The sequence below is a fragment of the Terrapene carolina genome, unplaced genomic scaffold (genome assembly GCF_002925995.2).
Source record: "Terrapene carolina triunguis isolate 2854851 unplaced genomic scaffold, T_m_triunguis-2.0 Scaffold210, whole genome shotgun sequence".
Taxonomy (NCBI): Eukaryota; Metazoa; Chordata; order Testudines; family Emydidae; genus Terrapene; species Terrapene triunguis.
This window is the reverse complement of record NW_020664561.1, coordinates 36,381,247-36,395,680: the sequence shown is the minus strand read 5'-3', so window position 1 is coordinate 36,395,680 and position 14,434 is coordinate 36,381,247. Positions and strand designations below refer to the sequence as shown.

Genomic DNA, 14,434 nt, shown 5'->3' with positions numbered 1-14,434 from the left:
CAGGGCAGAAGGCTGGGGTGCTCGGCTCGTGGGGGTGCTCCCAGCCCCCTGCCCTGAGCGGCTCACGGCAGGGGGCTGGGAGGGATATGCCCTGTTCCACCCCCTTCCCCAGGGCCAGTCCCTACCTCTCTCTGCCTGCTCTACAGAGCTGTGTGCAGGCTGCCGCTCTTCCCCCTCCCCCTCGCAAGGGCCATGCGGCCAGGGAGAGGGAGGAGGAGGGGCAGAGGGGCCGGAATGCACCAAGCTGTTGGAAGAAGCGGGGGAGGAGGGAAACTTGGCTGTGGCAGGACCAAGCTTCTGCCTCCTGCCCCCGCAGGGGAGAGCAGTGGGCGGGGGAGGGGGGGCTGAGCGCGGCCGGGGCCCAGGACCCCCCCTCCGCCCTCCCCTGCCGGGGCAGGAGGCAGAAGCTTGGTCCCAGTTTCCCTCCTGCCCCGTTTCATCCCCCAGCATGGCGCTTTCCAGCCCCTCCGCCCCTCCTCCTCCTCTCAGTGGGCAGGCAGCATGCCACTCAGAATCGGCTCGCGTGCCATGTCTGGCACGCGTGCCGTAGGTTGCCAACCCCTGACCTAACCCATGTTCGCTAATTTGGGTTAAAATAGCAGTGAAGACATGGCAATTTAGTTTTTAACTTGGATTAGCAGCTCAAATTCACACTCAGGCTCCCCTATCGGCTAAAACTCAAACTTCTAGCCTGAGCTAAAAGCTAAATTGTTGTGTTCTCACCACTATTTTAAACCAAGCTAGCTAATGGGATTAAGTAACCATGAGTTAAGTACACAGTGTAGACATACTCTGAGAGCTATGCTAGCAGGAGCTTTAACTCCTACTAGGGACACCCAACCTGGACAGGTCAAAGAATAGGGAACAGATGAAAAGCAATCTACTGGTTCTCCCTGTTGTGGGCTGAGCAATAAGGCAACAACCTAGCCATATATTTAAAAAAAAAATAGTTAAGTTATAGAAACAAAAGGCAATCATTCCACTTAGGTATGAAAGAGCCTTGTTTGCATGGAAGTATTCAGATGATCTGTTTGGTGTATATGAGAAGAACTCCACTATAGTCAGCTTTAATTAAAGTGCCAGACTTTCACATTTATTCAAAGACTCCAGTTCAGCAGAGCACTTAAAACACGTGTCAGTGTTTCATTGAATCTGCACTTAAGGCCCCGATCTTACACAGCTCCATCATTGCAGGAGACTGCCTGAAGGGAGCAGTTTGCAATATCGTAGCCTTGCTGATGAAGGGAAAATGGATCTGCTGTCTGAACAATTTTAGCTCCTTTTGCTAAATTTTCTTTCCTCTAAAATGGGTAACCCTGTTCCCTTCCCCTATCATTCAAGTGATGAAATCTTTGCACCATTTGTGGAAAGCTGAATACTGCTTCTGAGTGACTTCAGTGACGTAGGACTTGACTCTGTCAAGTAAGTTGTGCAAAGAAAAGAATTGGGCAGTGCCAAAATAGTGAGTCTAGAAGACCAGAGTAGAAAACTAAAATATACAGGAACAGGTGAGCAAAACCTTCAGTGCTGAAATTGGTGAAACCATTAGTTCAGAACAGAATTGTCAGACACAGATGAACGTAATTTGTTGAAGAAGAGTCAACATGTTTTTTGTAAAGGGAAATCATGTCTCACCAATCTACTAGAATTCTTTGAGGGAGTCAACAAGCATGTGGACAAGGGGATCCAGTGAATATAGCATACTTAGATTTTCAGAAAGCCTTTGACAAGGTTCCTCACCAAAGGCTTTTAAGCAAAGTAAGCTGTCGTGGGATAAGAAGGAAGTTCCTCTCATGGATCGGTAATGGTTAAAAGATGGGAAACAAAGGGTAGAAATAAATGGCCAATTTTCAGAATGGAGAGAGGTAAATAGTGGTGTCTCCCAGGGGTCTGTACTGGGACCAGTTCTATTCAACATATTCATAAATGATCTGGAAAAAGGGCAGGGGCACCATTTGGGGGGGTGGAGGAGGCAGGGGAAGGCTCTAGCCTCCCCCCCCACCCCAAGTTTCATAGGGGAGGTCTACTCACCCTTGCCCCAGACGGAGCTCTTAACTGCGATGGCTTGAGGGTGATATGTGATGAGTTCAGAAGCTGGGAGAAGCACAGCCTTTGTGCCAGGGAGTTTGTTTATAAACAAAGGCAGGGTGATTAAGATAACAAAAGGCTTATCATTAAAGTAAATTAAGGATCCTTAGATGATCCTGAAAGCATTGCCAGGCACTTAAGTTAAAAGACAGGAAACAAAAGGGTTGGAATAAAAGGTGAGAATGGAGAGAGGTAAATAGTGGTGTCCCTCAGGGGTCTGTACTGGGACCAGTCCTACTCAACATATGGTCTGGAAAAAGGGGTACACAGTGAAGTGGTAAAATTTGCAGATGATACAAAATTACTCAAAATACCGTATATACTCGTTCATAAGCCGAATTTTTTAGTAAAAAAGGGAAGCACCAGAGAAGGGGGTCGGCTTATGAACGGGTATAGAGAGATAGAGGTGGGACACAGCCCCTCCCCCCAACAGAGGGAGCAAGGAGAGGCAGCACAGCCAGCAGAGCCAGAAGGGAAGAGGCAGGGCCAGAGTCTCTCCGCTTCTGCCACACTGCTCTCCCCCCAGCCTCTGAAGCAGCTGCAGCTCTGGAGCTGGCAGGCTGCAGCCGTGCCGCTCAGCCCCACCCCCCAGAGCAGGCTGTGGCCACGCCGCCTGGGCGCCAGAGCACGCTGCAGCCACGCTGCCTGGTCTGGCCCACGGGAGCAGGCTGCGGCCGCGCTGCCCAGCCTACCGGAGCAGCTCCAGCCAGGCCAGAGACATCCTCCCCTGGCCCTCCCCAGATAAGGTGGGAAGGGATGGGATGGGGAGAGTGTGGGGGTCCCAGGCTAGGGGTGGGGTCATGTGGGGGGGTGGTCACAGGGGTTACTCCCCTGACCCCCAGCTTCTCCCCCCAAAAAAATTTCCCCACCAGTTGTGGTCCCAGCCCGTCAGGTAAGCAGCTGGCACGCTGGGATACTTTATTTACTTAGGTTTACCTCCGTGCCTGTGGACGCTCGAGGTAAACAAACCATCTCGGCCCGCCAGCAGCTTATCCTGATGGCCCGGGAGCCAAAGTTTGCTGACCCCCGAATTATAGGGTCGGCTTATGAACGGGTCATAAAAACTAAAAAAAAAAGGTTTTCTGTCTCCTCACATAAATAACCCCCTTAGTGGACGATTTGGCCCGCAGGCTTTGCAGCATCTATTCTTTTCTGTTCACCTCTGTTAAGTCATTTCATCACCATGTACACAATGTGCTCAACTAACAAATATTTGCCAGATAGTAAAAGAAATGTGGTTTAAATCAAAGACTGAAACCAATCACACTGATAACTCAGTGTGAATAGCTGTACTTCTAAAGGCTACAGAGCCAAACTTGCTTATGAGGTTATCCAAGATTGTGTTGTTTGCACTTCTAATTATTTATGTGGAGTTCCTACAATCCATTCCAGGCTGCTAGATCTTTGTTTATCCTCACTTCAAAGGTAAAATTCTTTTAGACAGCCAGGTAGTTTGGCAGCAACTCACTACTCTGCCTTCAACAAAGGACCCCAGGATTTTCCATGGTGAATTTTTTTTTTTTTTTTTTTTTTTATTTTAATTTCGTTTTTTTTTTCCCTTTTTTTTTTTTTTTTTTTAAAAAAATTAAACCAATTTTTTTTAATGGTTTTTTTTTTTTTTTTTTTTTTTTTAAATAGAAATCCAGGTTTTCCTCCCAGGACTTTTACCTAAAAGTCAAAGACCATAAACAAAAGATTAAAAGAAATTTGTTTGCAAATGAAGTAAGGTGCAATTTTGGCAAGCATCCACAGACACATCTGGGTAGTAAAAAGCGATCCAGAAATGGGTATATATGTCTTGGCTATTACATGAATCAATTCCAATGCAGTATTTGCAAAAATTATATAACTATCTATGAGCTAGAAAATCAGCACGTGGAACATATGCAGTTTTATAGCTTAGATGTGAATTAATTTTCCTGCACATCATGACAGCCTTCTCATTTTTCTTTTTTTGTTATTAACATGCATGGCATATGAGGCGCAATTAACACTGGTACCCTTCAGGGCAAGAACAGAAAAAATCTGTACTCATTTAAGCAGAAAGAGCAGAGTCAGTCAGTCTAGAAGTGCCTCATTTTACCCATATCCAAAATGCAACATTACTGAAAATAAGAGAACAGGTCAGCATCAGCAAGTGTGTCAGCAGCACAGAAGTCAACGTAGGCCTCCTGGGCTTCACAAAGAGGTGTCCTCTTCTATGCAACTTTACCATTTAAGAACATTAAAGGGGCAGAGAAACTCTAGCTGGGGAAAATAATCAGTGTGTACCAGATATCTCCTTAGGGAGGTGGTGCCTCACTTATCCTTCACCACAGGGACAAAGGGAAATACTTTTACCAACATTTCTTATTTATATTTCTGCTATCAGGAAAAATTGAACATAAAGGACCCAAGCCTGAAAACTCTCTCAGTATAGAACTCCTACTGATTTCAAGAGCCAGCCTATGCCACTGATACTCTCATAGCTGAGATAAATTATGCTTCTCTGCCATGTTGTTCCTTTGGGCACATACCTATGGAAGACCTCTCTCAGCCTTGCCTACAGATTTTTTCCAACTAGCACCATAATACTATATCTTTGTTTAAAAAAAAAAACACCACAATTATTATTTGGTATAATAGCTCTAAAAGCTCAGTGCTGCTCCACGGAAAACCTCTTAGAAAGCTCTATTTTAAAATATAATCTATTTCTATAGGTCTTTCCCCTTAATTTTAATTATTAATTATTCTAAGGGATATTTGACTGAAAACATTATCTTTGTTTCATAAGAGCATCTGCTCGTGGGTCTCATTTCTAACCTGGAATCAACTCCTCAGTAAGTGACATGAAAATTAGTTGGTTTGGAAGTTATCTTGGCATAGACAGATATGACTTTAAGGCAAAAAAAGCCACAGGAGGGTGTCAGCATATGCCATGGTCACCATGCCTCAACTGAACACTGACAAATACATAACTGGAACAGTCTGGCTCACCTGTGTGTTAATATTGTTAAAATAGGTATTACCGTTCTAAGAATGTGTTTAGACTTTATGGAATGCTTGTGAGTTGCTGCATACCTAATTTCACTTATAACCTCGGTATCCCATACTGCAACATAATATATGACCATTTGCATCGTAAGCCTCTGCAGTTATGGAAATCAGCAGATAGGAGAAAGACATTAATTAGTGTGAAATGCTGGCATACCCTGCAGAGAAGGCCCACCAACACCTGATGTTCCAGAATAGTTCATTTAAGAGGACAAAAAGACTGTTGATTACTCTCCTCCAGTCCCATAGAGAGATGTGCAAATGTATTTCTCCCACCAGCTGAGCTGGTAGTTCAGAGAAGGGGGAAAGGGAATAAAAATCCCTGGCAAGGAGAAACTCTCTCTATGCTGCTCGGACTCTGGAGGGTAAGGTTTTCTAGGCATAAGTAAGACCTCCCCCCGTGTTCAGCCTGGGTTAGCCCTAAGGGACATATGGAGCTTGCTTATTATAGAAGTTTCTATTACCTTTTGAAACAGAAGACTAACTCATTTGAGTGTGTTTACCTGCTTTAACCTCGTAAATAACTCCTATTTCCTTTTCCTAGTGAATAAATCTTTAGATAGTTTATTAAAGGACTGGGTACAAGCATTGTTTTTGGTGTGAGATCTAAGGTGCAACGGACCTGGGGAAAGTGACTATCCTTTGAGACTGGGAGTAACCTGAATATGGTGGTGATTTTTGGTGTAAGGGACTATCTACAAGAAAGGCAAGCTTGCCTTGCTGAAAGGTAGATCAGAGTACCTGCGACTCCATGGCTAGGCTGTTAGTGCCTGAGGAGTTTACACTTGATAACTCGTTGGTGAAATTTAAGTATAGCCCTTACAGCCAATTTGGTGTTTGTGCCCTGCTTCTCAACAGTCTGCCCTGAGGTTGGTATTCATGCTCTTGAGCCACTGCAGGACAACTTGACAGAGGGAAACAGATCCCACAAAACCATTTCTAGCCCACCTACTCTCCCACTCCAGATTCACCCACTTTTGCTCCCTTCTGCCAGTGCAAGTGAAGGGAAGCATCAAGCTCTGAGTGACCAGCAACAGCAATGTTGTTTTCATGAAAATATCTTCAGCAAAGAGAAACAAGAAAAAAATAAATCGACAAAGAAGTTTCAAGTTGGACAGATACTCCAAGGTTCCCATGAGGCGTGAATGACTTTTTAATAATGATACTGAGTGTGATATCACTATATTTGATGTAGTGCTCTTCGTTAATATCAGTGTTAAGGTGTAGCTTATGCTTGGATTAGTAAATTGCCCCTTCACCAGAAGACATAAAAAGGAACTGCAAATACGATTAATAAGAAATAAAAATCAACAAGTCAGATTTACATACTGGCACTTTTTTTAAAAGTAGGTTTCTTTCTTTTTAGAACAGTTATGATTTCCTCTACTAAGCAGTTATCCTTTTCCCATCCCACGCTGGCACTCATATCCTCATCTCCACATGCAAACATGCTCGCTCACAGACAGACACATCCCATATTGTGTAAGATTACTTACAACACAATAAGCTCATTGCAGAACCTTAACATCAAGTACTATTAAATAATCAGAGTTACTAGTACTGACTGGATGCTTACAGTGTAGGTCAGCCCTGGACGAAGTCCCTCAAGGTCTGAGGGCATTCTTGAAACAGCATTATTTTCTATGTAATTGATGAAAGGAAGCCAAATGGCAATGTACTTGATTGCTTAGACATGTCTCTTCCGAAGTTGGTAATCTTTTCCACAATGAGGACATCCCAAATTTAAACAAGTCATCTTTCCAGTCTCCCCACTACCTCATTTTGACTGGCTGCATCTCTGGTTGCCACTCCCCAGTGAACAGTTTTGGATAATATTCTTGCACACGAGGAGAACACAAAGTGAAGGGTGCCTCACTAAGGCGAGACAACTTTAACAAACATACCTAAATTTAGTGGACTTTTCAGAGTATCACAGAAAATGTGTGTGTGTGTTTATATAGAGACTTGAACCTTCAGATCTTTTTATTGCTTCATTTAGGAGATGTTATAACAAACTAGTTGAAAAGTATTTACATGTGACAAAAGATGGAGCAGATCCAATTCCTATAAATGGGAATGTATCTCCCTTGTCTATATAACTCATGCTAACTTTAATACAATAGTCACCATTAAAAGTTTTTACAACCATCCTTTAAGATAAACAGTGTTCTCCATATCAAGTACAGCCCTAATCCTGCAAACATTAAGTCCATATGTAACCCCAGCAACCCTATAGAAAGGACTTGAAAAATTTACCCAGGACCTAATAGCCCAAGTATTAAACCTACTCCCCAGACAGAAAATATACTAGTGCCTGAGCTTTGCCCCTCCTACTCAGTCTTGAGCTGGTCAGATACTCACTCCCACAGGATCTTCAGGCCCAAGAAATCCCAAATGACTGAACTCCTCACCCCCAATTAATACTACATGCACACGCACACACACCTCATGTTATAATTCACTTGTATTATGAGAGCCTACACGTCTCAACCAGAACCGGGGCCCCATTTACTAGGCATTGTAAAAACATACAAAGACACAGTCTCAAAGATCCTTACTGGTCCCAGCCCTAACCCCAGCTTGGGGATACTTACTGGTTCCAACCCAAAATTCTAGCCTAGGGAGCCTGCCAACTCCAAACCTAACCAAAGCCCTGACTGGCTTATCGGCCCCAACCTCCCCCATCCCACCAACAGATAAATTCATTCTCAGTATTTACACCAAATCTTCTTTTCAAGTGGCAAGAACACTCTGCTGGGGTGACAAGGTCGTTTTGGCAGAATCCTGCCATACATGTACTAGGTGACTAACCGTCTGCCCTTTCATGCTGGGATACCTGCAAAGATGGACACGCTGAGAGCACAGCTGCCATATCCACACTTCTCATAAGGGTATGTCTTCACTGGGTTTTAGTCCAACCTCTCCCCACCATCCCCACAAAAAAACCTCTAACCAGATTAGGAGGTGCTTTAAGCCAGGGCTAGTTTAAACGGATGAGGGGGGTCAATTAGAGCCTGTTTCAACTCAGTCTGGAACCAGCAAATTTTGCAGTCGGGACACAGGCAAAAAAACAAAGTCAGACAAGTGTTGATAGTTCATAATTCCCCCAATGACCAGTTCTCCTGCAATTGACACAACTGGCTGGGAAAGAAACCTAGATCATCACAGTACAGGACCATGGGATGTGCCCCCAAACACATACGGGCAAGTGCAGAAAGAGTGAGGACAGAGTAACATAGGTAGAGCTTTGCTGAGGGGATTCTTGCAACTGCACTAGGCTAACCTGGTTGCTCAGACCCAGGTGCCAATCAACCAGGTTAACTACCAATGAAGACACACACACTAACAGTGGCAACAGCACTGGAGCTGTCTCTCTGCAGACTTAGGAAGACATCGATGCACCATTTACAATTAGTCCACATTTGGAAGGATTTCTTCAAAACCCAGAAGACCAGAAACTTAATTATTTTTTAAATGAAAGCTTAGATTCTGCAGAAGTTGATGGCACTCACCCACACAGATTCCTACTGGACTGGCCCTGGACAAGACAATTTTTTCAAGTCTTGGTCATAGGGATTACCATAAATATTGCCACTGACATAATAAATCAGTAAAATTATAAATTTTATCTATTGAGGATTTCTAATAATATTCACTGGCATTCATTCTAACTATTTAAAAATAATTTAAAGATTCTAACAGCAACCATAAGTAAGAGGGCTCCGTTATAGAAGCAGAGTTATTTCTCATCAAACACTCATACCAGAAAGTACTATCACAATCATACATTATTGCTTCATATCTGCAATTAGATTCTACACAAGTCTTACCTGACCTAAATTCTTCTAGCATGAACATCTATTTTTGATCAATAATTCCAAATGCACACAATGAACACATAATTTACATAATGCCACCTACCTGCAGCTGCTAAACACAAAATCATCAAAGCAAACACTGGAATCACACAACTTGAAGTCATTTTTGCAACACTGGGTCTTCTCAAATCAACTCCTTTTGTAGTTCTTCATGTAGATGTACTTCCTTTGAAATCAGTGGTATATGCTTTGAAATCAAGTCTTCCAGACTTTTAATTATCTACTGAGAGAGAAAAAAATATTTTAATAGAAATATGTCTTATAGAAATGTCATCTATTTAAAATTATATCTTTTTGTATCATATCTAGCAAAACAGAGATATTTCTTAAAGAAGAATTACACAAGTATATTTTACATTGCTGAATATCCTAAGTAGCAAAAGGGACACTTAGCACATAACTAATCTTTTCCCCTTTCATTTTTCTATCTTGTCCATCCTCCCAAAATAAATCACACCAGCGGTGTCCTGTTCCAATACAGCAAATAGAGCTGTATTGAAAGCTGTATTCTAATCACTGCAGGGCTGTTGAGAAGCAAACAATGCAGCACATGGCCCAACAACCTCATACTTAAGTTCCCACCCTTTTCCCTCACTAGATGACACTGAAGAGACCCCTCTGCAGGGTCCCACAGAATGGAGGAGAAGAAAGACAGTGCAACAGAAGTTCCACTGGCTGTAAACAAATTCAAACGGGAAATAAGGCATACATTAATGAGAGTCAATCATTTGAACAATTTACCAGGGCTCATGGTAGATTCTCCATCACTGACAATTTTTAAATCTAAATTGGTATTTTTCTAAAATATATGCACTAGAAATTATTTTGGGTAAATTCTATGGCCTATGCTATACTGGAGGTCAGTCTAGACTGTCACAATAGTCCCTTCTGGCCTTAGAATCTATGGGTATGTCTACACTACGAAATTAGGTCAAATTTAAAGAAGTCGATTTTTTAGAAATCGATTTTATACAGTCGATTGTGTGTGTCCCCACTTAAGACCATTAAGTCGGCGGAGTGCGTCCACAGTACCGAGGCTAGCGTCGACTTTTGGAGCATTGCACTGTGGGTAGCTAACCCACAGTTCCCATAGTCTCTGCCGCCTATTGGAATTCTGGGTTGAGCTCCCAATGCCTGATGGGGCAAAAACATTGTCGCGGGTGGTTCTGGGTAAATGTCGTCACCCCCCCCCCCCCCCCGTGAAAGCAACGGCAAAAAATCGTTTCTCGCCTTTTTTCCTGGGTTACCATGGCAAGCATGGAGCCCGCTCAGCTCACCGTACATCTCCTGAGTGCTGCCAGACGTGGTACTGCATTGCTACATAGCAGCAGCTCATTGCCTTTTGGCAGCAGATGGTGCATTACGACTGGTAGCCGACATCGTCTCCTGGGTGCTCTTTTAACCGACCTCGGTGAGGTTGGTCGGGGACGCCTGGACATAAATGGGAGACGACGATGGCTAGCAGTCGTACTGCACCGTCTGCTGCCAGCCTAAGATGTATAAGAGAGATGGAGTGGATCAAAACAATAAAGAGACCAGATTTGTTTGTATTCATTTGCTCCCTCCCTCCGTGAATAGTGGGGGGGAGGGATAGCTCGGTGATTTGAGTATTGGCCTGCTAAACCCAGGGTTTTGAGTTCAATCCTTGAGGGGGCCATTCTGTGTGACAACCCTGTAAGCCATGTTGTCAGTCGCCCCTCCCTCTGTCAGAGCAATAGCAGACAATCGTTTCGCGCCTTTTTTCAGCGCAGACGCCATAGCACAGCAAACATGGAGCCCGCTCAGATCACCGCCGCAATTATGAGCACTGTAAACACCACACGCATTATCCTGCAGTATATGCGGAACTAGAACCTGCAAAAGCAAAACCAGGCGAGGAGGCGATGGTAGCGCGGTGACAAGAGCGATGAGGACATGGACACAGACTTCTCTCAAAGTACGGGCCCCAGCAATGTGGACATCATGGTGTTAATGGGGCAGGTTCATGCCGTGGAACGCCGATTCTGGGCCCAGGAAACAAGCACAGACTGGTGGGACCGCATAGTGTTGCATGTCTGGGACGATTCCCAGTGGCTGCGAAGCTTTCACATGCGTAAGGGCACTTTCATGGAACTTTGTGAGTTGCTTTCCCCTGCCCTGAAGCACAAGAATACCAAGATGAGAGAAGCCCTCATAGTTCACAAGCGAGTGGCAATAGCCCTGTGGAAGCTTGCAACGCCAGATAGCTACCGGCCACTCGGGCATCAATTTGGAGTGGGCAAATCTACTGTGGCGGCTGCTGTGACCCAAGTAGCCAACACAATCAAAGAGCTGCTGCTATCAACGGTAGTGACTCTGGGAAATGTGCAGGTCATAGTGGATGGCTTTGCTGCAATGGGATTCCCTAACTGTGGTGGGGCGATAGACGGAACCATATCCCTATCTTGGCACCGGAGCACCAAGCCAGCGAGTACATAAACCAGAAGGGGTACTTTTCAACGGTGCTGCAAGCACTGGTGGATCACAAGGGACGTTTCACCAACATCAACGTGGGATGTCCGGGAAAGGTACATGACGCTCGCATCTTCAGGAACTCTAGTCTGTTTCAAAAGCTGCAGCAAGGGACTTTCTTCCCAGACCAGAAAATAACCATTGGGGATGTTGAAATGCCTACAGTTATCCTTGGGGACCCAGCCTACACCTTAATGCCATGCCTCATGAAGCCGTACACAGGCACCCTGCACAGTAGTCAGGAACTGTTCAACTATAGGCCGAGCAAGTGCAGAATGGTGGTAGAATGTGCATTTGGACATTTAAAAGCGCGCTGGCGCAGTTTACGGACTCAGATAGACCTCAGTGAAACCAATATTCCCATTGTTATTACCGCTTGCTGTGCGCTCCACAATAACTGTGAGAGTAAGGGGGAGAGGTTTATGGCGGGGTAGGAGATTGAGGCAAATCGCCTGGCAGCTGATTACGCGCAGCCAGACACCAGGGCAGTTAGCAGAGTACAGGAGGGCACAGTGCGCATCAGAGAAGCTTTGAAAGCCAGTTTCATGACTGGCCAGGCTACGGTGTGAAAGTTCTGTTTGTTTCTCCTTGATGAACCCCCAGCCACACCTTGGTTCACTCTACTTCCCTGTAAGCTAACCACCCTCCCCTCCCCCCTTCAATCACCACTTGCAGAGGCAATAAAGTCATTGTTGCTTCACATTCATGCATTCTTTATTAATTCATCACACAAATAGGGGGATAACTGCCAAAGTAGCATGGGAGGGGTGGGGGAGGAGGGAAGGACAAGGCCACACTGCACTTTAAAACGTATTAATGCCAGCTTTCTGTTGCTTGGGCAGTCCTGTGGGGTGGAGTGGTTGGATGCCCAGAGACCCCCCCCCCCCCACCGCGTTCTTGGGCATCTGGGTGAGGAGGCTATGGAACTTGGGGAGGAGGGCAGTTGGTTACACAGGGGCTGTAGCGGCAGTCTGTGCTCAAGCTGCCTTTCCTGAACCTCAACCATACGCCAGAGCATATCAGTTTGTTCCTCCAGTAGCCTCAGCATTGCCTCTTGCCTTCCGTCACCAAGCTGACGCCACCTATCATCTTCAGCCCACCACCTGTCCTCGCGTTCAGATTGTGCTTTCCTAGACTCTGACATTGTCTGCCTCCACGCATTCTGCTGGGCTCTTTCAGTATGGGAGGACTGCATGAGCTCAGAGAACATTTCATTGCGAGTGCGTTTTTTTCGCCTTCTAATCTTCGCTAGCCTCTGGGAAGGAGAAGATAGTGTGAGCATTGAAACATTTGCAGCTGGTGGAGGGAAAAAAAGGGAGAGTGGTAGTTAAAAAGACATTTCAGAGAACAATAAACAGTTGTTCACAGTAAACCTTGCTGTTAACATTACATAGCACATGTGCTTTCGGTACAAGGTCGCATTTTGCCTCTTATCGAGGGTGTGCCGGTTTGGTGTGAGAGATCTTTCACACAGGGCCAGGCAACAGAATTTGGCTTGCAAGCAGCCATGATAAAACACAGTCTTTTGTCTTCTTTAACCTTCATAACATGTGGGAATGGTTTCAAACAGCAGCACCCTCATTTCCCATACCAAAGCAGCCGTTGGGTTGGCCATTTAAAATGGGTTGGCCATTTAAAAGGAGGAGGGGCTGCGGTTTTCGGGTTAATGTGCAGCACAAACGCAACTAAACCCCCCCCACACACACCCCCAATTCTCTGGGATGATCGCTTCACCCCTCCCCCCACCACGTGGCTAACAGTGGGAAACATTTCTGTTCAGCCACAGGCATACAGCCCAGCAGGAATGGGCACCTCTGAATGTCCCCTTCATAAAATCACCCTATTTCAACCAGGTGACCAGGAATGATATCACTCTCCTGAGGATAACACAGAGCGATAAAGAATGGATGTTGTTTGAACGCCAGCCAACACCGGGACCATACGCTGCCATGCTTTGTTATGCAAGGATTCCAGACTACGTGCTACTGGCCTGGCGTGGTAAAGTGTCCTACCATGGAGGACGGAATAAGGCTGCCCTCCCCAGAAACCTTTTGCAAAGGCTTTGGGAGTACATCCAGGAGAGCTTTACGGAGATGTCCTTGGAGGATTCCCGCTCCATCCCCAGACACATTAGTAGACTTTTCCAGTAGCTGTACTGGCCGCGAATGCCAGGGCAAATTAATCATTAAACACGCTTGCTTTTAAACCATGTATAATATTTACAAAGGTACACTCACCAGAGGTCCCTTCTCCACCTGGCAGGTCCAGGAGGCAGCCTTGGGTGGGTTCAGGGGGTACTGACTCCAGGTCCAGGGTGAGAAACAGTTCCTGGCTGTCGGAGGAAACGGTTTCTCCGCTTCCTTGCTATGAGCTATCTTCCTCATCCCCAAAACCCGCATCCCTGTTGCGTGCTACTCCATTGACGGAGTCAAAGCACCGGGGTGGGGTAGTGGTGGCTGCACCACCTAGAATGGCATGCAGCTCAACATAGAAGCTGCATGTCTGGGGCTCTGACCCAGAGCGGCCATTTGTCTCTCTGGTTTTTTGGTAAGCTTGCCTCAGCTCCTTAAGTTTCACACGGCACTGCTGCGAGCCCCTGTTATAGCCTCTGTCTTTCATGCCCTTTGAGATTTTTTCAAATGTTTGGGCATTTTGTCTTTTTGAACAGAGTTCTGATAGGACGGATTTGTCTCCCCATACAGCGATCAGATCCCGTACCTCCTGTTCAGTCCATGCTGGGGCTCTTTTGCAATTCTGGGACTCCATCATGGTCACCTCTGCTGATGAGATCTGCACTCACCTGCAGATCGCCACACTGGTCAAACAGGAAATGAGATTCAAAAGTTCGCGGGGCTTTTCCTGTCTACTTGGCCAGTGCATCTGTGTTGAGAGCGCTGTCCAGAGCGGTCACAATGGAGCACTCTGGGATAGCTCCTGGAGACCAA

At 45.5% G+C, this 14,434-nt stretch overlaps 1 protein-coding gene across 5 annotated transcripts in view; it reads right to left on the bottom strand.

Moving 5' to 3' along the window:
* The window catches only part of LOC113407191 (transforming growth factor beta receptor type 3-like), a 177,695-nt gene that overhangs the window by 142,020 nt on the left and 21,241 nt on the right, over positions 1–14,434 (bottom strand). For 4 of the 5 annotated variants that reach the window (XM_026655334.2, XM_026655336.2, XM_026655331.2 and 1 more), the window contains exon 2: positions 9,043–9,222. In XM_026655334.2, the coding sequence (XP_026511119.1) occupies positions 9,043–9,103 (61 nt within the window). In that variant the 5' untranslated portion in view covers positions 9,104–9,222. The remainder of the gene's footprint in view (positions 1–9,042; positions 9,223–14,434) is intronic. The other variant, XM_026655332.2, reaches the window with a different exon arrangement.